Here is a 25,326-nt window from a genome sequence, read left to right on the forward strand (position 1 = left end):
CCATGTAAACTTCCGACTTCAACTGTAGGTTAAAGAGGGATTTTTAAGCCTTGAGAAAATTGATACATTTGACATTTTAGTCATTTCGCAGACGCTCTGATCCAGAGCAATTTACAGTAGTGAGTGCATACAGTTTCGTAATGGTCCCCCGTGGGAATCGAAACCACAACCCTGGCTTTGCAAGCTCTACAAACTGAGCCACACGGGACCACATGGATTGTGTATGTGTGCCATTCAGAGGGTGGATGGGCAAGACAAAAAATGAACTGCCTTTGAACAGGGTATGGTAGTAGGTGCCAGTTCTTTTTTGTCAAGTTTTTCACACTCAACAGTTTCCCATGTGTATCAAGAATGGTCCACCACCCGAAGGACATCCAGCCAACTTGATACAACTCTTGGGAAGCATTTGAGTCAACATGGGCCAACATATCCCTGTGGAATGCTTTCGACACCTTGTAGAGTCCATGCCCCAATGAATTAAGGCTGTTCTGAGGGCAAAGGAAGGGGGGGAAGGTGCAACTCAATATCAGGAAGGTATTTCTAATGTTTGGTATACTTAGTGTATATTGCACTCAGATAAATTTACTTAACAGGTGCTATTTTCTTGAGGGATCACTTAGGTATATTTAGATTTTGAAACCTGAGAGCGCCAGCCTCTGATTGGCTGTTTGGACCACATGATAACCATGGTGCCGCTGCAGCTGTGAGCTGTCGTCCATCGTTTCTGTGGAGGGAAGTTGGGGAGGCTCTTTGGCGGCTTGGGAAACAATTCAACTCTAAAGTAAACTGGTAAGCTAAAAGAAACAATAAAGTGAACATATTCCTTCCTTTCATCTTACCGCTCCAGCATTGCCATCGTTTGGGACTATTTTGTCTTCTGTACAGTTTTGTCTCCTGCTGCCTTTGGATTGCTTAGAGATAGTTAATGAAGGAATAATCCCAGTTAACGGGCTGTGTCCTCGTTAAAGCAGTCTCAGAGCAGTGGATCTCCAGAGACCAACAGGCCAACAATGGGACACCTTTTTAAAACCCACCACAAGTTTGTTGCATTTTCCACAACCTCTCCTGCTTCTATTTTCAAGTCATTTTTGGTGGAAAAGTACTTTTGTGAATGGAGTGCTAAAAAAGGGTAGTTAGTACAGCCATCCTATATTTAACCTGCAGCCTCAGAAGGCATTGGAGCTCTGTTAGCTAAACAAAGCCAGCCAATCAAACTGTGGTATTAACTTACATGACAAACAGCTGTCCCAACCCTTCAGCCAGGAGGCGCAGGACTGCTCTAGGGGGGTTTAAGGTGTCAAACTCTCATCAAAGTCTACCGGCCTTCAAAAGGCATTCCAGTACAACTGTGATCACACCTTTTAGCTGTACCTGAGCTTTATCTTATCTGGTGTGGAATTGGAGTTGATCACAGTGAGAGTGAATGTTAATTCTGACGCTTATTTGTTTACTTGTCTAGGCTTTAGAACAAAACACAAATTGGAATATCAGTTTGGGACCCTAGTGGACAGCAAGTCAGCATCCTTTACTGTAAGGTTGCTGGAAATACTACAGGAGTCTTTCTCGGGTACGACATGTTGCACTGTTTGGCATCATTGTGTGTGCCTGTTACATACATTATGTGTGAAGGACTTTGTTAGAAGGTTCTGTCCATATCCTGTCTTTGACTTTGGTGGTTTAGGTTCACCAGAGACTGCAAGGCAGGTTCTTAAGCCTCTGGTAAAGACAATTGCTCTACATTGCTCTATGGAGGGCACTAGTACTGCTTTTTGCTTCTAAAGAGGAAATGTATTGTAACACAGAGTTTTACATTGATGTTGACTGTTACGTTCAAATTATGGATACTAGACGATTGTGAATTGTGCTTGTGAAGTTTCAACCATATTTTACTGGGAGGTGCATCATTGAGAATTGAAATGCCTGATGATGTTATGTGTTTGAGGTAGAAACCCCTAAAACTGCATCATCATGGATGAGAATGAAGAAATTGAGGAGTTTGAGGAGGATGAGGAGATCTTTGAGGAAGAGGTAAGTAAATATTTTCTTGCGACATCAACACAACACACTGTCATTGTCTTAGGTACTCAGACTCAGTCAATTCAATTCAAATTCAGTCAAGGAAAATTAGAATAGGAATCAGAATTTCACTTTACCTCCTGAATTGAAATGGAATTGGAACTCCAACCCCATTCCAAACCCACTACATATGTTCTTAGGTCTGAGTTTTATGGCCACAGTAGTCAATTCAAATCACATTTTATTGGTCATATACACATGGTTAGCAGATGTTATTGCGAGTGTAGCGAAATGCTTGTAAACAAAGTTTCCTAAGGACTAGAAGCGAGGCAGCCTCTGTCGGCGCCATTTCTGTCTTCCTGGTACTCTGGTACTGGTGGCTCTCCAGGTTAACTAGCTAGCTTTACTCAGTCCCTATGAATAGGCAACTTAGTTTTGATACCACCCCAGTAAGTCGTCCAGGTGTCTTTGAGCTGTGAGCAGGGTTAGATCCTGTTTCCAAAGAACACGCATCTTCCTATATGCTAGCTATAGACATGACCCTGGCTAGCCCTGTACAGTCCAGAGAACTGTAAATCAGACCGGGGACCAGCCAATAAAATCAAAACCCCTGCCACTTCCCTCTTTTCTTGGACATTTTAAAGCCCAGTTATGAACATAAAAAGTAATCACACCCTTTTGTTTACAAGGACCATCGCACTTAAGCAGTGCGAGGTTCAAAATGGGAAAACTCCTTTAACTTGGTAGTCGATGTAGAAGTAGTATAAGTACACTTTACCTGACCAACCACCTTATCTTCAAGGCTCCCAGAGAGTTCAACTACTGACAACTATAGGCTTTGATGGCAGGAGCACACTGATGTAATAGGTCTAGTTATTACACAACAGACAGTGTGAAGACATTGCTGTCATTCCTGCAGATACTGTCAATTTGTATTAAGTTACACTGCACTGCAATATGCATGAATGGAAGAGTCCATCATCATTCGTCATCTATAACATTTCTTACACCATTGGTGTAAAATGTATAGTAATGTTGGGATGATGTTCCATTCAGAAGAGTTATGGATTGTTTGGGGAGCTGCTATTTTGTTTTGTTAGTGACCAATGTTTTGTGTTAGATATAAACATGTATCAGTAAGATTATACTGTGCCTTTCTTTAACAATGTGTAATATTGGTGCAAAACCTCTGTCACACAATAGAACATTTTGAAGCGTTTGGCTTCAGACTGGCAGTTCTGGAGATGGTGTAGTATCACCATAATCCACACAGTCTATTCCAGTGTTGACAGATCCCCAAGCTCTAACATAGATTTTCATACTGTGTCGTTGTATTTCTTTGTGAGGGTCCACTCTGTGTCAGAGCGTCCAATGGAAGAGTGAAAGCAGAAGGCTAATAACTGAATCTCTTATTTCCTAGTGAAATGGGGTTAAAGTTAGCCTCGTATTTGTCTAAACTTTATGTTGTTGATAACTTATAGGGGAATCCAAATAATTCCTTCCTAATTGAGGATGTGGAAGATACTTCTGATTTGTCATTGTTACATATTCAAAACATTTAGCAAAATGAACTACAGTATTTGGAAAGTTATTGTTTGGTTCCCATATAACATATCCACTTTTTCAAAGAGATTTATCAATCTTTAATGCAAAAATGTAAATGCTTTGTAATGCAGAAAAAAAAGAATACGCTCAACTCAATACACTCTGATTTCACTACTACTTTCATCTACACTTTGGAGGACATTTTTAAAGAGATGACTATGATCTTAATAGTAAGATAGCTTCTTTCATCTGATCTACAGGCTGGGGAGAAACGTGCAGCTGTGCATTTTATAGGATATACAGTACTCTAAGTTGCGGATAATAACTGGGTGGATTGTACAATCATTCAGGACAACAGTTTTTTGTTGACATTTCAGGATGGTTATTAAGTGGTTATTAATATGGATTATACTGTACTAAGTATTTCATATGCAGCATTTAACGATTTGAACAATAACACTTTCTCAAGATAGTACATAGTTTTATGTTATGCTGCTTTTCCCTCTTAATGTTAATCAAGTTTGAGATCTTTTCAACTTCCAATTTGACGGTATATTTTTCTCTCAGTAAGATAAATATTTATTCTGAGCTCTGATATGTGGCTGTTAAACACTCTCGGGACAGCACAGGAGATACACATTTAGCAGTTGACATAGTGAGAAGTGCTGCCTGCTGTAAATCACACGGCAGTAGCTCCAGTAGCCGGGCTTGTGTCTGCTAACATCACTCATAGGATGTGCTTAGGAGGTTGATTCATGTAGAGAGAAACCAGCAGGCAACTAGCAGCTAGCTAGAGGAGGAAGGCAAATCTTAGCTCTGTAGGAGCAGAATCTTAGCCTGATTCCAGATCTGTTTGTGATGTCTTGCCAACTCCTGAATAGAAGATTCTACCTGTTCTCTGTCCTCCATTGTTTATTGTAATTACTAAAAACCTGTTGGGGAACAACAACAAAGCAGGTGTGGGGTAGTTCATGTACCTGTATGATTCTCCTCCTGTCTTGTAGAGTCAGAAAACGGCCTCTTACAACTGTTGTTTAAAGTGTTTGCGATGTTTTTCCCCCAGCTCTGGTGTATCAGTGTTTCAGTAAGCTGTTTGGCATTTGAATCGCAGGCCTATGTTGTGTCGGGACGATAATGATGATGATTCTGACCATTCGTTCGAGGGTTTTCTAGACAGTTCCACCAGTAGGGTTGTTAGACGTGTTCATCGGGCTGTCCCCTATTAATGGTATGGCAATGAGTACCTTCCTGAGTTCGAGAACAATGTCTCACTCTCAACTCACAGAGGTCACTAGTTATAAGTTTGGCTTAGTTAAAGTTAGACGCAGGCTATTCAGGGAACATGTGTGAGAATGTTTTTAGTTTAGTAGAGTATGTTGCTCTGATTTAAGCTAATAGTAAGGAGATTTATTAGTATAATCACTAAGGATTAAAACAGTTTTAGCTGTCTTGTTGATATTTGGATTCATAGCGACTATTTACAACAAGGACAATGGACTTGTTAATGGAATAACCAACAAGAATAGCCAGTGAGGTCATGTGAGGGTGTATATACAGTATTCCCAGGGATGGTCGGACAGAGGGTTCTGTCTGTCAGACCTGAGATTAAATACTAGAATCTTTCACATACTTTTAATGTTTGCTTTAACTTGGAGTGACAGGTGGGCATGGTTTGCCGTTTTGCAAATATTCTATTGTTTCCATTGTCCCAGACAAACTCACTCATTCAAAACCAGCTAAAGTATTTGAAATTATTGTAAGTAGATTTGAACCCAGGTCTGGTCTGTCTCTGTCAGATGCAGGCAGGCAACCAGCACACAGTCAGTCAGGCAGACAGAGCCGTCAGTCAGGCAGTCATTCAGGGCTATTATAGGCTCCTACTCCTCTTTCCCCCTGGATTAGAGGCTTCATTACACTCTTCAGTAATCACAGTATATACCAGGATCCAAAAGGACACCTTCAAGGTCACTGGGGGGATCTGGGATATATGGAACCTTTTATTACATTATAGTGAATGTAATTATTATATCATTATGCTAATTGTCAAAGACTGTAGCTGAGCATTAGTGCTGAAAGTAGAATATCTGACTTAACTACTACAACCAGATAATTGTGGTGACAGTGCAGATGAGTATTAAGTGAGTTTAAAATGAGTATTACTGTTTATCAATGTTGTTTACAGTATAAAAGGCTAACTGAATGTGTCAGAGATCAGATAATTATTGCACCAGAGCTGGGGAAAAACTCCATCCAATACATTTGTGATATGTCTTCCTTTTGCTTGTAATGGCGATTTTGAAACCAGCGAGTTGTTCCTATATTTATAGTATTTTGACGAGACGGTGACTTCGACCACCTCTCACCAGACCACAACTCAGGTGGGAGCAGAGGTAAAGCAACAGGTAGAAGACAACAGTGAAATAAACAGCACATGCAGCTCATGATGCTTCGGTTGTGCTTGCATGTCATGGGGGTTATTCCACAGATGTAAGCCTAACAAAGGAGAGAAATTCTAGAAAGGATACTGTTTAAAAAAGCGATGTGCGTGACCCTGTGGATTATTAAACAAACTACCTTGTTTAACAATTCACAATTTACTCAAGTCGAGGAAGACATTTTTTGGGACATTCCAAAAGTGAGTTCCCAAACAAAAAGGCGATTGTTTGGGTAATTCACAAATCATGACTTCATGTACATTTTCTCAGGCTAGTGAGTGATTGATGAAATAGCCCTCATATAGGCAGATTTTGCTAAATGATGCATGCAGTCAATTGTGTCTTGTTCACCACTGCTTTTGTCCACTGGCTCGTTCATGGCCAGTCTCTCCTTCCCTTTCCTTCAGTCTCCTTTTCATTTCCTTCATTCATTCCCTTTCCCTCAATTCCTTTCCTTTCCGTCATTCATTCCCTTTCCCTCAGTAATTTTTCTTTCCTTCGTTCATTCCCTTTCCCTCAGTCCCTTTCCTTTCCTTCATTCAGTCCATTTCCCTCAGTCCCTTTCCTTCGTTCAGTCCCTTTCCCTCAGTCCCTTTCCTTTCCTTTGTTCATTCCCTTTCCCTCAGTCCCTTTCCTTTCCTTCGTTCATTCCCTTTCCCTCAGTCCCTTTCCTTTCTTTCATTCAGTCCCTTTCCCTCAGTCCCTTTCTTTTCCTGTAGCCCTGATAATAAGTCCTATCCTCTGTCCCTACTAGACCTTAACCTAGCCAATACCATATTATCTCCCATCCCATTACCTCCATGTAGAATTACATTGTTTTCTAATCATTCCATTTAATGCCTTGATGATACAGTCAAATACCACAATTAGTAGCTAAGGTGATTTTTTTAATCAGCCATTGCAATGAATTCTTGCAGGTAAGTGAACTTGGTTGCAGAGTAGCATGAAGTAGACTAAGTCATTGTTGCTTTCACACACGTGTCCCTTTTGTAAGAGACTTATGATAGTCAAAATGTAATTCACTTGTTTACCCATTTATTTATATTACACCTAGTATAATACTACTATTCTGTCATTGTTACAGTAGCATTGATTCTGTCTTGTTTCTGGTTTCTCTGTATTGTCTCGCTAGCCTCTTTGTTGTAAATGGATGTGTACCTCTGGTCTGGTTTCCTCTCATAAAGGAACAACAGTCATAGTTTGACACATGACTAACAGCCTTACCTCTGTTCCCCAGTCTGGCGTTCCTGTGAGAAGAGTCGTCAGGAAGAAGGCTAAGGTGGACACCTCCAAGTTCATGACTCCTTACCTGGCCCACAGCCAGAAGATGCTGGACTTGTTCTCCTATGTAAGCAAGCCCATTACAACCAGGTCATGTTCATTAGGGTACATCGTAGCAAAACGTTTTGAAAAGTCTAGGTAGTCTCTTTTCTGTTTCCGTCAGTATTCTTCCGTATATTGCCTAATGAAGAGAACCCAAGTCAATGCTTTTTTCATGCCCCCCCCCCTTTGGATCATGATTATGAAGTCATATTGTTCCGATGTGTCCCTAACAGAACAAGTACCGTCATGCCTATGACAAGGCTAAGGGGAAACCCTATGACATCTCGGCTGACACCCCTGAGATGGTCCGGATCAAGAAGGCTCAGGAGCAGCTGTCTGAGGTATGGAGGCCTCGGTTCTATTCTGTCCACTTCTCTGATAGATATCATATATCACAGTCTCAGTCAATGTTGCACTGTCACTAATAATAATATCAAAATAAAACTTTGGTCAAATCGACACTTGACTCATTGCCTCTACCAGGTGAAATACCGGATGGAGGGCAATAAGGTCAGGTGTACCAGTCTGTACGATGGGGAGGCCAGAGAGATCGCCCATGTCAAGCATGTCTCGGAGTTGATCAGCAAGGTTCTGTACAGGGCCAAGTGGGATGAGACTAAGGACAGGTACTTGCTGCCCCCTGATGCCCCTGAGCTTGTCCTGGCTGTGAAGAATGCTGCCAACTACAGCAAGGTAACTTCATACTCAGCCTTCACTCTAGTGGTGCTGTTACAACACTTGTCCCAGGCTAATTTATTGAGTCGTAGGAGATTATAATAATATTTTATACGTAGATTACTCAATTCAGGTGAATCAAGAATGATCTAAGTAATTCATCTTTATTCAAAAAAAGGTAGATTGCTTTTCTATATTTGAGCCGATGCAACTTCTCCTTTTGTTTTTCTGTGTGATCAGAAACTGTACACAGAGGCCTGGGATGAGGACAAGACCATGTGCTATCCCTACAGTGACTCTCCTGAGCTGCGCAGGGTGGCAAAGGCACAGGAGGTCCTCAGTGATGTGAGTACTGCAACTACCTGTTGGTATTCTAACCTACACTTAACTACACTTTTCCTTGTAATTACAGCAAGTTGATATCAGTGTTAAGTCGGTTTTATAGTACTGTTTTATAGTACTGTTTTATAGTACTGTTTTATAGTACTGTTTTATAGTACTGTTTTATAGTTACTGTTTTATAGTACTGTTTTATAGTTACTGTTTTATAGTTACTGTAAGTTGTATTTGAACAGCATTCATTTCTTACACTGAGTGATTGTTATAACTGGTTGTTCTATGATTTAAATGTTGTAAGTCATAAATATCCTTCTCAACAACACTTCCTAGAATGCAGTGTCTGCGTCAGTCAGTCAGCTGAACCACATCCATGAGTGTGGTGGTTCACTTTGTAATTCACTTGGAACAATTCATTGCTCACATCGCATTACTTGACAGTAAGGTGTCCTACATCAATCAGACTTCAGGAAAACACAGTTTACACCCTTCATTTAAAAACTCTATTTTTGCTTCCTGAGCTTTTTGTTTTCTGCTGACTCAGATGTTCCATATGGAAACATTTCCTCTGAGCAGCTATTTCTACATGTAGGATGCAATTAAAATGGTCACTGCTGTCGCTCCTTTTTTTAAAGTGAACTTCAGATTTCCGCTGATCCAGTTTATTGGCTTTTCCAGTTAGATATCATCATGCAGAGCATTACCACATGTAGCTAACAGGCATCACATGTTGTGTCAAAGGTATTGATTAGAGAAACATCTCGTCATGGCCTGGGGTGGCCTAGCGGTCACTGCTGCTGCTTTCAGAGCGAATAAGCTGGTGTTAATATGGGTTCGAATCCAGCACACACCCTTCTAACACACTGTCCTCCTTACTTTCCTGTCTCTCCTCTGTGTCTCTTCTGTTCCTCTCACCATTCTGTTCTGCTCCATTCTGCAGATCCTGTACAAGAAGGGTCATGCTGAACGCACGGCGAAGTACACCTCTCTGGCTGTCTCTAATGATATGGAGATGGCCAAGAAAAATTTTGAACAGCGCAGTGACGTAAGTGGTGTGACACACACACACACACACACACACACACACACACACACACACTGATTCATTGACAATGGCTTCTCATCATCCTTGACAACGTTGTAATGTAGACATTTGAGAGACTCATTATCATAGCCCTTAGCTGTAGAGTCCTGACAGAGAGGACAGGGTGGACCAGTGGGTGCTGTCAGTCACTGCCTGACATGGGTAAAGTCCCCAGCCCTGCTGTCCTTGTCCCTGGGAGATAGAGGGGGATGACTGCCACCTGCTCCATGATATTATTGGAAGGCAGCAGCCCTGTTCTGGCAGACAGACGTGGTGCAACGACAATAGCCTGAGATTATTTTAAATCCTCACCGCTCCCAACATGTTTTATACACCCCCTGTAGGCCCCAACAATTTCAGCATCCATCTATAATGTTCATATCATTCTGTTTTGAATGACTTTTAAGGCAACATTTTGACAGATAATATTTTAAGTGTTTCTTGATTGTGTCATGCCTCTATTTTGCCATTTTAGTTCAGTAGCTTATTTTAAATGACCCCAATGTCTGACTTTTCCTTGCTTTTCTCTTGCAGCTCAAGTACCATGAGGACTACAACAAGAACGTCAAGGGCCACTGGTGTGAAACGCCCTACATTGATGTGGCTGTTGCTAGGGTGGCTATGGACAACGTCAGCAATGTAAGAGCCCACTATTGTATAGCATATTAATACTTATTGGCATAATTTACATTACAGTATGCCTTCATCAAATCATAACCTGTCATATCTATATTTGTCTTTTCTCATTTCAGAAAAAGTACACGGCTGCATATGAGGACATAAAAGACCAAATCAATTTTATGCAAACTGAGACGCCAGAATACAAACAGAACAAGAAGGCTGGTCACGCTGCCAGCTCAGTGAGTCTATAAGCCCTCAGAGGGACATAAAGGAGAACACACTAGCACACACATACACACACATACACACACCAACCAACCAACCAGCTAACCAACCAACCAGCTGTCTTCTGCTTCTCTCAGAGAATAGAAGCAGGGAAGTGGGAGCTGGCTGAGTATATTTTTATAGATCCATCTCATGCGGCAGCAAGCAGAGAGACACACGACACTAGTTTGACCTCGAGCTCTAAACAGAGCGTGAGTCAACACCGTGACTCTTTTGTCACGCAGACATCAAGATGTGCCCACACATGTTCTGTACCCAGAATCAGAACACTTGATAAAGAATAAATCACTGGCAAACAGTAGTTTGAAAACATTTAGGCTATAACGTAGGTGGTAACAAAACTGTAGCTTTTTAGTTTTGAAAAGGAGTCATTGCCTATAAGCATTTTTCAATCAAATTTAAACACTTCAATCCAAAATCTGCTATGATGATGAGTAATTGTATTAACCTTGCCATGAATCACTGTATCACAGCAAACCATATATATAATGTATTGACTTGTACCCATTCTTCTCTCCTCAGATCAAATACAAGAAGGACTATGAGAAGAGCAAAGCGGTGGCTGACTACAATGTTCTCCCAGCCTCTGACAACCCTATGCTCAGGCAGCTGAGATACGCTGGCACCATCTTGAGTGACGTAAGTGTCTAAGTCGGGGAGACTGAACCATTGGTCCAAACAGGTGTCATACTCAAATAGACAGAAGTTACAGGAAGCTAAACAATCACGTCTCTTCTATGAGAGGCAGTCATTAGTTACAGAAAATCATTCAGTATCCCATCCCATGTTCTGGCAGACAGCAACAGTTATCTTTCATCTCCGTTCTCAAAAGTCACTACTCGTGTTTCAAATGAACTTGTATAGTTTTTACTAGTACATTTTTATCTAGACAGTTGGCAGTTTGCTAGTTGGACAGTTTGATAGTTGGCTGCTAACAGGGTAGAAGTTATCATAGCAGATTCCTGCTAGTTAAATCATGACAGTGAGTAAGGGTGCACCCCCCTCTTACTGAATTATCAGGAGCCACTTATACTGTAGTTAACCACTGAAGGTGTAACATGACCCAAGCGCTACTTTGATGAGTCTAGTTAGTTACTAGTCATTCACTGTCAACTTGTTAATAATTAGTGTAGCCATTCATAGAGCCTTATATTTGGAAATAAGATGGATATAGTTTTACTCATTTTGCCTAATTTCATCAATTGAAAGCCAAATACTAACTTTGATATGCATTTGAGACATATAAATACTTTTGTTTGCCATTTCTTCTCTGATCACTCCCTTTGCAGAAAGTGTACAAGGCCAGCTATGAGAAATCGAGGGGGTCCAGTATCAACTACTGTGACACGCCCAAATTCAAGATGGACTCTGTTGTACAAAAGTTCAGTGACGTGAGTATTCCCTTCATAGTCTTCACTGATGATGTTAATGTTTTTTTTAAATTGTTCAACAAATCATTGAACAGCACGTTTTACAATTCCTTTTTACATTTTAGTCATTGAGCAGACACTCTTATCCAGAGCGACTTACAGTTAGTGCATTTAAGATAGCTAGGTAGGACAACCACACCACACAGTCATAGTAAGTACATTTCTTCTCAATAAAGTAGCTATCAGCAAAGTCAGTGCTATTAAAAAAGACAAGGGATAGTGTTAGTTCAAGAAAGACATTACAAATGGCAGCAACGACCCAACTGATCATTTAAAGTGGATCTCCATTATTGTATGTAAGAGGCAAATGGATCTTACATGGATTCATCTTTACTCCCTCTATCTCCCCTCACAGGTACATTATAAAGACAAGTATAAGAATGAGGTGAAGGGACACTATATTGGCAGCTATGAGGACATCTACATGCTTCACTGCAAGAAAGTGGAGGAGATAAAGAGCGAGGTAAGTCATGTTGCATTGTTTTTATTTTGTTCTCTTCTCTGATGCTTTGTTAAGAGTAACACATTGGTTGTCTCTCAAATGGCTCCTTACTCCTTATATAGTGCACTAGTTTGATCCAGGGCCCAGTGTACGACAGGCAAGTTCACTCTCAGTGATTAGAAAGTAATCATCTGTTCTTCTGTCTTTTCAGCAAAATTACAAAGCAGATTATGAGGACATCAAGACAAGATGTTTCTATCCTCAAACCATGACGCCAGAATATGAGGCTTATAAGAAAGTTGCACAGTGTAAAGATGTAAGTATGCCTCTTGAGGAAATTGTACAAATTATAACCAGTCAGTTGCACTATGATTAGCATGGATAAAGCCTTTCCATTGAACATTAGATTGACATAATTCTTTCTTTTTTATTCTTGATATTGATATGTATAATTTACTTTTTTTTGCAGAAAGTTTACCGGCAACATCCGGACACAGTGAAATTTACGCAAGTGACAGACTCGCCTGTTCAAGTGCAATCTGCCATCAACGCCAAACAGCTGAGTGATGTATGTATTCAACTTTTACGACAGACCTTATATGAGTGTTAAGTTCCATTTTAAATAGCTTCAGTATGAAATTACAATTACGTATATCTGTCTCCCTTAAAAAATAGGTATTTTGACCTCAATGGAACAACCTGTTAAAAAGTATATGATTTAGAATTTTGTTCGAATTTTGGAACAAATACCAGAAAAGAGACTTCAAGGTTGAGCCGTTGCCATGACACTAAAGGTTCCTGAAGGCTGTTGCCTGAAAATGTGCTCATTCATCCACTTAGCACATAGCTCAGCTGTCTTCCTGCGGACGCCATGGAAACCAGAGAGTGTTATCTCTCTCTCTCTGTAGTATTAATAGCAACATGCATTCAGTCTGCTGAAAATAACCCTAGTCTCAAATGAGAGGAGGGGGGCTGACAGTTATGAGAGACTACTCTGAAAAGGAGAGGCCTCTCACTCCTTTGAGACAGGCAGCACTGCCCTCTAGTGGTGTGGAATGACCCATGTAGTACTCATCTTCTCCACAATATAGCTCTCCTCTGTTCTACATAGTGCCAACCGTACATTTTCCTGTACCTGACTGTACTGTATTTTCATGAGGTTCTTCCTGTCTTTTCCAGCTCAACTACCACGCAGCGTATGAGTTGGATAAGTTTAAGTGTGCCCTGCCCCCAGACTACCCGTTCTTCATCCAGTCCAAAGTTAATGCATTTAACCTTAGTGATGTAAGCCAAATTCTGTTGATGATACTGTAGATAATGTTTTTAAAATCCAGTTGTAATTCGAATCCAGTTATAATTTCATTTGTTATAATATGATTTGAAAATAATATGCTTGTATTGACATCATTTCACAATCATTGTAGTTGGTTATTGTTGACCTCATTGGATAAACCCTCCTGATTTTTACTTGCATGATACTGATATCTTCAATGTATTTGTAACTCTGTGCAGAATTGTTACAAGTATGATTGGGAGAAAGCAAAAGCCAAGCAGTTTGAGTTTAAGGGTGATGCTATCTCAATCCTTGCAGCCCGTGCCCACACAAATATAGCCAGTGACGTGAGTATGCATGCACTGAAATAAACATCTACACATACATGTAATATTAGTATTCATATTGATAATGCTGACAGTTTCCTTTGGTGTACTTTGTAGTATAGGCCTTGACCTAACTTTTGCTCTTTGCTCTCAGGTCAAATACAAGAAGGATTTTGAGAAGAACAAGGGAAAGATGGTGGGAGCCCTCAGCATCCGCGACGACCCCAAGATGCTACACTCCATGCACGTGGCCAAAATACAGAGTGATGTAAGTCATTTTCCTGCCCAGGGAATAAAGATTTGACAAAAAATTAGCCGGCTAGCTTAATCGGGCACATTTGAAATGTTGGTTGATGTGCAATGTCTTTGACAAATAAATCTAATAAAGTAAAGTAAATTCCACTTAGTTTTGGTATGAAACAGAAATATGAGGATAGTGGCTGTCAGTGTGACATACTCTCATAGAGAGTATGTGGTGCCTCACCTTCTAATTCTCTCAAACTCTCTCCACAGCGTGAGTACAAGAAGGACTACGAGAAGACAAAGACCAAGTACATCACCACGCTGGACATGATGTCTAACACCCTGGCCAAGAAGTCCCAGGGTATCGCCAGCATGGCCGGCTACAGAACCATCCACAACCGCTACTTCCTGCCCTACGACGCCATGTCCCTGGACCTGGCCAAGAATGCCAACATCATCCAGAGTGACGTAAGAACACCATCACCCAGATTGATAGATTGATTGATAGATTGATTGATTGATAGATAGATAGATAGATAGATAGATAGATAGATAGATAGATAGATAGATAGATAGATAGATAGATAGATAGATAGATAGATAGATAGATAGATAGATAGATAGATAGATTGATTGATTGATTGATTGATTGATTGATTGATTGATTGATTGATTGATTAATTAATTAATCTGGCTGATTGATCGAATTGAATGATCGATTGATTTTGTTTGCTTTCATCCTATTAAAGGTCTGGGGAAAAGGTTTTTATAATATTGGAGTATTTCAAAAACGGTAGAAGTATAAAGAAAGTATTACTCCCACTTGGTTATTTTCCCTCACTATAGAATGAATACCATTCAGACTACAACAACTTCACCAAGGGATCTGGTTGGGTCACCTTCGGCTCCATGGAAGTGGAGAAGGCCAAGAAAGCCGGAGAGATCCTCAATGAGGTAGCTACTACAACATGATCTAGTTCAAGGTTTAAGTTTATTTGCCATAATGTGGTACATTAATCAGGAAACCATACCATAGCTCTCACAATAAAAATGTTTTGATATGTTTTGTTATGTATGGTCTTTTCTTGCCTTGACAATATAAAAACACAACAAGATTGGTTTCATCTGCTTTGACCTATTTGTTCCCTTTTTTCCTCCACTTCAGAGAAAGTACCGTCAGCACCCAGACACCGTCCCGTTCACTTCCATCGCTGACCATCCAGTCATGATGCAGGCCCAGGTCAACCAGCTAATGAGGAGTGATGTGAGTGTTATTATACAGTATTAACATTATTGGATGATAGAATCGTGTAATTCAGATCATTTAGACATCATGGGGCGGTTTCCCTGTGTCGAGCAAACTGTTTACTTCATAGCGGTTACATATTCAACTTAGTACAAATATGATTTTTTTAAAATATATAAATAAAGATGAAACAATCAGTAATTCATTTATTTGGATGGAACACCTATTTTATATCTATAAATATGTGTTTGTGCACTCAATACAATTTGTATTCTTCTTCCCCTGCAGCTTCACTACAAGAAGGGTCTTGAGGAGATCCACCAGAAGTACTCTCTGCCCCATAATGACCCCCAGTTCCTTCAGGCCAAATGCAACGCCTACAACATCAGCAAGGTACTGTTGACCAACACTAATAAGTTACGCCTCATATTCATATTTCATTTAATGAATTATCAAATGTTTTATCAGATTATCACTGCCTGCCCGTTATATAAAGAGCACACTACTCTGCACTGTGTAGACATCTTTCCTCCAAATACAACTGTGCCTTCTTGGGTGTGCACTGCATGCCTATACTGTGTTGTATTAGTGTCTCATGGAAATAGTGTATTTATTTACCGTATTGCTTTATTTCAGAACTACTACAAGCAAAGCTGGGAGGAAACCATTGCGAAAGGCTACGACATGAGGCCAGATGCTATCTCTGTCATCCATGCTAAGCATGGCAGACATATTGCCAGTGATGTAAGTATGCAATAAATCACCAGGACAACATAAAAAGCTGTACAGGATGTAGTCAACAACAATGTTCCTACGTTGAATAGTGTCAGATTATCTGATCATTTTTTACTTGTTCCTTTCAGATCCAGTACAAGAAAGACCATGTGAAGGGAAGAGGCAAACAAGTGGGCTGCCGTAATCTTCAGGATGACCCCTTGCTGGTGCACTACATGCAGGTGGCCAAGATGCAGAGTGAGAGGAACTACAAGAAGGACTACCACAAGTCCAAGCTGAAGTACTGCTCCCCAGTTGACATGATGAGTGTTGCACATGCTAAGCAAGCCTCTGCAGTGCAAACCTATACTGGCTACAGGAAAGTCCAACACCATTACAGTCTTCTCCCTGACTCCATGAACCTTGAGCTGGCTCGCAACATGAACACCAATGCCAGTGATGTGAGTACTCTGACTCCTACCCAGGGATAGAACTAAATTATTTTCTGACTGGCCAGAAGGGCAATTTCTACCCAGGTGACATTCTACTAGTGAAGCGTCCAAAATCTGTGCCATGCGGTATTTGAAAAGATAACGTTTTAAGGGCTCCCGAGTGGTGCAGTGGTCTAAGGCACTGCATCTCAGTGCTAGAGGCATCACTGGTTCGATTCCAGGCTGTATCACAACCGGCCGTGATTGGGAGTCCCATAGGGCGGCGCACAATTGGCCCAGCTTCGTCCAGGTTAGGGTTTGGCCGGGGTAGGTCGTCATTGTAAATACGAATTTGTTCTTAACTGACTTGCCTAGTTAAATAAAAAAAATAAAAACGTTTCACTGGCCTGGTGGGCTAGTTTGGCACATTTTCTACTAGCCTGGTTGGAAAAGTACTAGCCTCTGGCCTTTAGAAACTCTAGCTTTAACTTGTAAGTTGTAATGCTGCATCTTCGATTTTTATTGTAGTGGCTTTTTGCAGCATTTCTCACATTGTCTCCTCTCCTTGCCGGATGCAGGTGAACTACAAAGCGGATTGGGAGAACTATGTGAAGGGAACTGGCTGGATCCCTATCGGATCCATTCCAGTGGAGCTAGCCAAGCAGGCCGGCGCCGCTCTGGACGAGCACAAGTACAGGCAGCACCCTGAAAACTTTAAATTCACCAGCAAGATGGACGGCATGAATATGGAGCTGTGCAAGCAGAACCAAAAGATTATGAATGTTGTGAGTAGTATTTACTTACTAGGAAGGCCAAAAATCTAATCCATGGTTGTCCATTGAATTGAATTTTTCTATTGAATACATTTGGTTGAAATACACTTTGTATTAAATACATTTTGTTGGATGGAATTTAATTGAACTGAACAGAAGTGTTGATTTAAATCTATTGTTGTTATGATGTGTTTTTTTGCAGCATGACTATAAAGCCAGTGGAGAGAAGTTCCTGCACACCTACAATCTCCCTGCAGATGCACCAGAGTTCATGCAAGCCAAATACAACGCTGTCAACATCAGCAAGGTTGGTTACATGTTGATCACAGTCCATACTATTATATACCTTTGCTATCATACACAATCAATACACATATACATCCATGCATTAATTGAAATGTGCCTTTATTTATACTGTATAGTTGGTTATATGTTGACTGATTACAGTCCTATTTTATACACACACACACACACACACACACACACACACACATATATATACTGTATATGTATATATATTAATTGAATGCTTTTAAACACAGTTAATATACACATATTCATTGACCATGATGCATTCATTGAAATGTGTCTGTAAGTAATGTGTTTATTTCTCGTTCTCCTCATCACAGAACTATTACACATACGCTCACCGTCAAGACATTCTCAAAGGACACCAGATGAAGGCAGATGCCATCCCCATCATGGCTGCCAGGGCCTGCACTAATATTGCCAGCAATGTACGTATGAATTGGAAGAAATTCAAAATCTGTATTTTGGTTTATTGATTAACCATAGTTGACCATAATCATGACATGCTATTCATGGTATTTACATTCATCATTGTATTTCCTTTACAGTACAAGTACAAGCTGGCGTACGAGAAGGGAAGAGGCAAACAAGTGGGCTGCCGTAATCTTCAGGATGACCCCTTGCTGGTGCACTACATGCAGGTGGCCAAGATGCAGAGTGAGAGGAACTACAAGAAGGACTACCACAAGTCCAAGCTGAAGTACTGCTCCCCAGTTGACATGATGAGTGTTGCACATGCTAAGCAAGCCTCTGCAGCACAAACCTATGCTGGCTACAGGAAGAGCCTCCACAACTACACTCTTCTCCCTGAGGCTATGCCTGTTCAGCTGGCTCGCACCATGATGGAGATCCAGAGCAACGTGAGTTCATTTCAATATCCTTGCCATTCAATACCATAATGGTGGTACGAAACCAGGCTTGGCTGTGTAAGTGTACTATCGACCTGTGTGCATAAGCAGTAACTACTATCGATCCGGTGGGCATCAGCACTAACCACATCCATTGCTGACAATAGTAGTAATGATTTTTGTGAACAATAGTGTATTTTTAGTGAGAGGTACCTGTCTGATACCTGTCCTGTCCTGAAACCTGACCTGTTCTGATACCTGTCCTGTCCTGAAACCTGACCTGTTCTGATACCTGTCCTGATACCTGTCCTGTCCTGAAACCTGACCTGTCCTGATACCTGACCTGTTCTGATACCTGTCCTGTCCTGAAACCTGTCCTGTCCTGAAACCTGACCTGTTCTGATACCTGTCCTGATACCTGTCCTGTCCTGAAACCTGACCTGTCCTGATACCTGACCTGTCCTGATACCTGACCTGTTCTGATACCTGACCTGTTCTGATACCTGACCTGTTCTGATACCTGACCTGTTCTGATACCTGACCTGTTCTGATACCTGTCCTGATACCTGCCCTGATAACGGTCCTGATATCTGTCCTGATACCAGTCCTGATTCCTGTCCTGATTCCTGTCCTGATTCCTGTCCTGATTCCTGTCCTGATACCTGTCCTGATACCTGTCCTGATACCTGTCCAGATACCTGCCCTGATAACTGTCCTGATACATTCCCTGATACCTGTCCTGTCCTGATACCTGTTCTGTTCTGTCCTGTTCCGATACCTGCCCAGATACCTGCCCTGATACCTGTCCTGTACTGATATAGGTCCTGATACCTGTCATGTTCTGATACCTGTCCTGACACCTGTCCTGTACCTGCCCTGATACGTTTCCTGTCCTGTCCTGATACCTGTCCTGATACCTGCCCTGATACCTGTCTTGATACCTGCCCTGATACCTGTCCTGATACCTGCCCTGATACCTGTCTTGATACCTGTCCTGACACCTGTCCTGTACCTGCCCTGATACGTTTCCTGTCCTGTCCTGATACCTGTCCTGATACCTGCCCTGATACCTGTCTTGATACCTGCCCTGATACCTGCCCTGATACCTGCCCTGATACCTGCCCTGATACCTGCCCTGATACCTGCCCTGATACCTGTCCTGATACCTGCCCTGATACCTGTCCTTATACCTGTCCTGATACCTGTCTTCATACATCTCCTGATACCTGTCCTGATACCTGTCTTGGTACCTGTCCTGATACCTGTTCTAAAACCTGTTTTAATACCATTACTGATACCTGTCCTGATACCTATCTTGATAGCTGTCCTGATAGCTGTCCTGTACTGATACCTGTCCTTATACCTGTCCTTATACCTTTCCTTATACCTGTCCTAATACCTGATGTGATACCTTTCCTGTTTCGCTGTGTGTCTCTACAGAACACCTATAAGTCTGACTACAACAACGTGTACAGGGGTTCTGGCTGGATTCCTATTGGCTCTATGGAGGTGGAGTTGGCGAAGACAGCCAAGGCAGCCCTAGATGAGCACGGCTACCGTGTGCACCCCAGCACCCTGAAGTTCACCAGTCTGACTGACCAGATGAACATGGCCCTTGCCATGACCAACACCAAGTTACTTGATGACGTAAGAACTTAAACTAACTTTGATTATCGTTTATTGTTTTTTAGGATCTATTTTAGCTCACCAAGGCTAGTCTTTCAGAAGTCATACATTTATTGAGTTAACATACAAGATATGAGGAAATTAATGGTTTTCATGTATTTATTCCATGTATTCTATTCCCTACTATGGATGTTGAATGTGATTACCTTGTTCTTTCTCTCTGTGCAGGCTTCATACAGAGCATCTGGCGAGAAGTTCAAGCACACGTACAACCTGCCTGCAGACAGCCCTCAGTTCCTCCAGGCCAAGTACAACGCCCAGACCCTGAGCGAGGTCAGTACACACCCACAAACACACACAGACTCAATTTCTCTGACATTTTAAAGATGTGCAAGTAATGCCTATAGATAAGCGATGTTTGACTGTGGTTTCTTTGATTTCTCCTAGTCTCACTACAAGCACAAGTGGGTGGAAGATATCGCCAAAGGCTACGACATGAGGCCAGATGCTATCTCTGTCATCCATGCTAAGCATGGCAGACATATTGCCAGTGATGTAAGTATGCAATAAATCACCAGGACAACATAAAAAGCTATACAGGATGTAGTCAACAACAATGTTCCTACGTTGAATAGTGTCAGATTATCTGATCATTTTTTACTTGTTCCTTTCAGATCCAGTACAAGAAAGACCATGTGAAGGGAAGAGGCAAACAAGTGGGCTGCCGTAATCTTCAGGATGACCCCTTGCTGGTGCACTACATGCAGGTGGCCAAGATGCAGAGTGAGAGGAACTACAAGAAGGACTACCACAAGTCCAAGCTGAAGTACTGCTCCCCAGTTGACATGATGAGTGTTGCACATGCTAAGCAAGCCTCCGCAGCACAAACCTATATTGGCTACAGGAAGGTCCGACACCACTACACTCTTCTCCCTGACGCCATGAACCTTGCGTTGGCTCGCACCGTGAATGCCAGTTGCAGTGATGTGAGTACTGTTTATGCGACTTCAGCCTAGTACTAGGGGTGTACGTTTTCTGTTAAAAAGCTTTCGGGTATCAAATACTTAATTTATTTGCCTTTGTTTCTTTCTCCAGTACGAGTACAAGTCTGACTGGAACAACTATGTGAGAGGAACGGGATGGATTCCTGTTGGCTCACTGCCGGTGGAGCTTGCAAAGGTTGGCGCGGACATCCAGAGTGAACATAAGTACCGTACACACCCTTCCAAATTCCAGTTCAAGAAGCTGATGGACTCCATGGACATGGTCCTGGCCACTGACAACAACAAGATCATGAACAAGGTGAACTATAAACTGTAACACCATATTGGAAATTAAAAGCAGATTGTTTAAAATGTGATGTTTTCTCGTTTGTCCTAATGTTATTATTTATCTGTGTTTGTGTCAATTACATTGCAGCAAGAATACACCAAACAATGGCACAAGGACAAGCTCACAGTCCATGTGATGCCAGATGCCCCTGAGATTGTCCTGGCCAAGGCTAATGCTATCAACATGAGTCAGGTATGATCATCACGTCACATCTTCCAATGTCACTACTAACTAATACTGTATACGACGGCATACTCGTTGCCCCTTTCTAACTAGTTACTGTAATTTTAATGATAATCTATAGAATCAAAACTACTTTCAAAAGTCTGAAAGTCACAGACATTCAAACTGTAATTTAAAAGTAAGAACCATGCATTTAATAGTCCTTTTTAGGCTCTGTTTCTAAGCTGTGTCCATATACCTCTTCAGAAACTCTACAAATCCGGTCTGGAGGACATGTATAAAAAGGGCTACGATCTCAAACCTGATGCCATTGCCGTTCTGGCTGCCAAGAAAGGCACTACCATTGCCAGTGACGTAAGTGTAAAATAATTTCATTTCTGTTTGCTTGCTGCATAGATCCTGTTTTCTGTCACTTTAATCAGCTATCAACTGTGTAGAGAATTAATGTGATCAGATGCTGCTTCTGTAATTGACTAAACACCTGTATATTTTTACAGTACAAGTACAAGCTGGCGTACGAGAAGGGAAGAGGCAAACAAGTGGGCTGCCGTAATCTTCAGGATGACCCCTTGCTGGTGCACTACATGCAGGTGGCCAAGATGCAGAGTGAGAGGAACTACAAGAAGGACTACCACAAGTCCAAGCTGAAGTACTGCTCCCCAGTTGACATGATGAGTGTTGCACATGCTAAGCAAGCCTCTGCAGTGCAAACCTATGCTGGCTACAGGAAAGTCCAACACCACTACACTCTTCTCCCTGACTCCATGAACCTTGCGTTGGCTCGCACCATGAATGCCAGTTGCAGTGATGTGAGTTCAGCAGTTACATAGTAACATAGCGCCAACTAAACATAGTAAAAATTGGTGATAAATTATACATTCTTGCCACTCATATTATTGTTTTGCTAATCACCTGTTTCTCAACTCTGTCTTTCTGTAGTACGAGTACAAGTCTGACTGGAACAACTATGTGAAAGGAACGGGATGGATTCCTATTGGCTCACTGCCGGTGGAGCTTGCAAAGGTTGGCGCGGACATCCAGAGTGAACATAAGTACCGTACACACCCTTCCAAATTCCAGTTCAAGAAGCTGATGGACTCCATGGACATGGTCCTGGCCACTGACAACAACAAGATCATGAACAAGGTATGCTCAGACCGGACGTGTAGGTTTGTGAAAAATAAAGCTGTTACCACAGTTTGTTTCTAATGTTGTGTCTTATAATGATAGTCTAGGTTAATTGATTGGTGAATCATTTTGATTGCAGCAAGAATACACCAAACAATGGCAGAAGGACAAGCTCACAGTCCATGTGATGTCAGATGCCCCTGAGATTGTACTGGCCAAGGCTAATGCTATCAACATGAGTCAGGTAAGGCTACCTTTTTCACACTTGTGTGTTACTATCTATCATCAAAATATTCCTCTTTGTATCCATCATGCTTTTGCAATATAACTTCAAATATGTCTTGGAAGTATTTAACAAGTGTTATTTTGGTCATATTTTTATAAATAGTTTCTCCTCCATTCCAGAAAACCTACAAAGCAGGTCTGGAGGCAATGTATAATAAGGGTTACGACCTGAAGGTTGATGCCATCACCATCCAGGCTGCCAAGCAGGGCACCAAAATCGCCAGCGATGTAAGTGACTCAGACCAACAATTAAAAGCCTTTAAAACCATTTTACAATGTGCTCCAACCTCTCCAACCTCTGTATGAGTATGTAAGTCTATCAGATCGGTTGGGATAAAGCAGAAGTAGAATTTCCATTGGACCTTGTGTCCAATAAATTCTTCTTCTTCGAAATATTAACTTTCGTTCTGGGAATAATACATTGTTTATTTACACAGTACAAGTACAAGCTGAATCACCAGAAGAATAGGGGAAAACAAGTGGGCTGCCGTAATCTTCAAGATGACCCCTTGCTGGTGCACTACATGGAGGTGGCCAGGTTGCAGAGTGACAAGAACTACAAGAAGGACTACCACAAGTCCAAGCTGAAGTACCACTCCCCGGTAGACATGATGAGTGTTGCGCATGCCAAACACGCCTCCACAGTGCAGACGTATGCTGGCTACAGGAAGATCCAGCACCATTATACTGTGCTTGCCGATGCCATGAACGTGGAGTTGGCTAAGCAGATGCAGACGATTGCCAGTGATGTGAGTATTATTCTATTCATAAATGCATAACAACAAACAAAAAAACAAGAACAACATGTTTTTGTATACAATGTATTTTAGTCAATAATAATAATAATTTATCAATAATTTATCCATTCCCCTATTCTGAGCTGTTAAGCCACATCCAAATCTGTGAGAATGTTTTATGTTGTCCGTCATTTTTTTACTCTGTTATTTAGAACCTGACAGTATTTACTTATTTCTGCAGAATTTGTACAAAAGTGACTATGAGACTTGCATCAAAGGCACAGGATGGATTCCCATTGGTTCTCTGGATGTAGAGAAAGCCAAAACAGCTGGCATGATTGGCAGTGAGAAACTTTACCGCCAACACCCCAGCGGCTTCAAGTTTACCAAAGACATGCACTCCATGGACCTCGTCCTTGCCAGTGCTAACAATGCGATCATGAACAAGGTCATTCTTTGGATCTATATCTATGCACACTGTATATGTATACAGTATATTATACACAACACATATACATGGTGATACATCAAAACACTAACAAATATATCTGTTTTATAGCAAACGTACATTGATACCTGGAATAAGGATAAGACCGCTGTCCACATGATGCCAGACTCAATGGAGGTGGTTTTGGCCAGAGCCAACAAGATCAACTGCAGTAATGTAGGTTATTCCTTCCACACCTCATCGTATTGTTCATTTAGGCTGCATTGTCATAATTCAGTCATTCAAAACATGTTTTTCTTCTCCTGTACAGACACTGTATAAGCTTGCCAATGAACAGGACAAGAAGAAGGGTTATGACCTGCGCAACGATGCTATTGCAATCCAGGCAGCCAAACAGGGCACATCCATTGCTAGCGATGTGAGTTAAACACTGTTTATTGAATAAATGGTGTGTGAACCAGCTTTTGAATGAAACCTAACTATCTCATTATCATTTATTAAGTTCAAATACAGGGCTGGCTACCGTAAACAGATTGGCCACCACATTGGAGCCCGCTGCATCGAGGATGACCCTCTGCTCATGCTGGCTCTGAACTCAGCCAAGATTGCCAGTGATGCCCTGTACAAGAAAGACTTCCACAAGTCCAAGACAAGGTTCCATCTCCCATTGGACATGATGGCCTTTGAGTTGGCCAAAAAGAACCAGATTCAGGTCAACCATGCCAAATATGTAACTCGCCTGCACAACTGGACCTGTCTGCCAGACTCCAGTGATGTCGTCCATGCCAGACATGTCTATGACATAGCGAGTGATGTAAGTATGAATTTACTAGATCATGTTTTTCCAGTGTAATTGTTTTTATTCTGGCCATTTTGACCTTTGTGGTATTGTTGTGTCTAGGCTGTGTACAAGGCTGATCTCAAGAGCCTGCAAGGTATCGGATGGGTTCCCATCGGCTCACTTGATGTTGAGAAGGCAAAGAAAGCCACAGAGGTCCTGAGTGAGAAGCTGTATCGTCAGCACCCGAGCAACTTCAAGTTCACCGTCTCAGTTCAAGACATGGGAATGGTTTTGGCTAAACAAAATAATGATAATGCCAACAAGGTATTTGACTAACTGGTATATCTTTACTAATCCTTTGCCTTTGTATGTTTCCCCTGGTAGATTATATTCAAATAATGATTCCATCATTTAAACCTGCTTTAATGTAATCTGATCTCCCCTACTTTGC

The 25,326-nt window shown here is 41.5% G+C and overlaps 1 protein-coding gene across 1 annotated transcript in view; it reads left to right on the forward strand.

The window, feature by feature from the left end:
* Positions 1 to 1,968: 1,968 nt before the first annotated feature.
* LOC120057814 (nebulin-like) overlaps positions 1,969 to 25,326 on the forward strand; it is an 81,379-nt gene continuing 58,021 nt past the window's right edge. The window contains exons 1-43 of the mRNA XM_039006278.1: positions 1,969 to 2,028; positions 7,234 to 7,344; positions 7,553 to 7,660; positions 7,803 to 8,012; positions 8,235 to 8,339; positions 9,271 to 9,375; positions 9,949 to 10,053; positions 10,167 to 10,274; positions 10,843 to 10,959; positions 11,610 to 11,711; positions 12,106 to 12,213; positions 12,404 to 12,508; positions 12,662 to 12,760; positions 13,372 to 13,476; positions 13,705 to 13,812; positions 13,946 to 14,059; positions 14,305 to 14,502; positions 14,881 to 14,988; positions 15,200 to 15,298; positions 15,569 to 15,673; positions 15,917 to 16,024; positions 16,144 to 16,455; positions 17,004 to 17,210; positions 17,401 to 17,514; positions 17,849 to 17,935; positions 18,056 to 18,367; positions 19,796 to 20,002; positions 20,210 to 20,314; positions 20,429 to 20,536; positions 20,656 to 20,967; positions 21,077 to 21,283; positions 21,401 to 21,505; positions 21,743 to 21,850; positions 21,994 to 22,305; positions 22,436 to 22,642; positions 22,764 to 22,868; positions 23,030 to 23,137; positions 23,347 to 23,658; positions 23,888 to 24,094; positions 24,206 to 24,310; positions 24,405 to 24,512; positions 24,597 to 24,908; positions 24,996 to 25,199. Of these exons, the coding sequence (XP_038862206.1) occupies positions 1,969 to 2,028; positions 7,234 to 7,344; positions 7,553 to 7,660; positions 7,803 to 8,012; positions 8,235 to 8,339; positions 9,271 to 9,375; positions 9,949 to 10,053; positions 10,167 to 10,274; positions 10,843 to 10,959; positions 11,610 to 11,711; positions 12,106 to 12,213; positions 12,404 to 12,508; positions 12,662 to 12,760; positions 13,372 to 13,476; positions 13,705 to 13,812; positions 13,946 to 14,059; positions 14,305 to 14,502; positions 14,881 to 14,988; positions 15,200 to 15,298; positions 15,569 to 15,673; positions 15,917 to 16,024; positions 16,144 to 16,455; positions 17,004 to 17,210; positions 17,401 to 17,514; positions 17,849 to 17,935; positions 18,056 to 18,367; positions 19,796 to 20,002; positions 20,210 to 20,314; positions 20,429 to 20,536; positions 20,656 to 20,967; positions 21,077 to 21,283; positions 21,401 to 21,505; positions 21,743 to 21,850; positions 21,994 to 22,305; positions 22,436 to 22,642; positions 22,764 to 22,868; positions 23,030 to 23,137; positions 23,347 to 23,658; positions 23,888 to 24,094; positions 24,206 to 24,310; positions 24,405 to 24,512; positions 24,597 to 24,908; positions 24,996 to 25,199 (6,552 nt within the window). The remainder of the gene's footprint in view (positions 2,029 to 7,233; positions 7,345 to 7,552; positions 7,661 to 7,802; positions 8,013 to 8,234; positions 8,340 to 9,270; positions 9,376 to 9,948; positions 10,054 to 10,166; positions 10,275 to 10,842; positions 10,960 to 11,609; positions 11,712 to 12,105; positions 12,214 to 12,403; positions 12,509 to 12,661; positions 12,761 to 13,371; positions 13,477 to 13,704; positions 13,813 to 13,945; positions 14,060 to 14,304; positions 14,503 to 14,880; positions 14,989 to 15,199; positions 15,299 to 15,568; positions 15,674 to 15,916; positions 16,025 to 16,143; positions 16,456 to 17,003; positions 17,211 to 17,400; positions 17,515 to 17,848; positions 17,936 to 18,055; positions 18,368 to 19,795; positions 20,003 to 20,209; positions 20,315 to 20,428; positions 20,537 to 20,655; positions 20,968 to 21,076; positions 21,284 to 21,400; positions 21,506 to 21,742; positions 21,851 to 21,993; positions 22,306 to 22,435; positions 22,643 to 22,763; positions 22,869 to 23,029; positions 23,138 to 23,346; positions 23,659 to 23,887; positions 24,095 to 24,205; positions 24,311 to 24,404; positions 24,513 to 24,596; positions 24,909 to 24,995; positions 25,200 to 25,326) is intronic.

Source organism: Salvelinus namaycush, chromosome 13 (genome assembly GCF_016432855.1).
Source record: "Salvelinus namaycush isolate Seneca chromosome 13, SaNama_1.0, whole genome shotgun sequence".
Taxonomy (NCBI): Eukaryota; Metazoa; Chordata; class Actinopteri; order Salmoniformes; family Salmonidae; genus Salvelinus; species Salvelinus namaycush.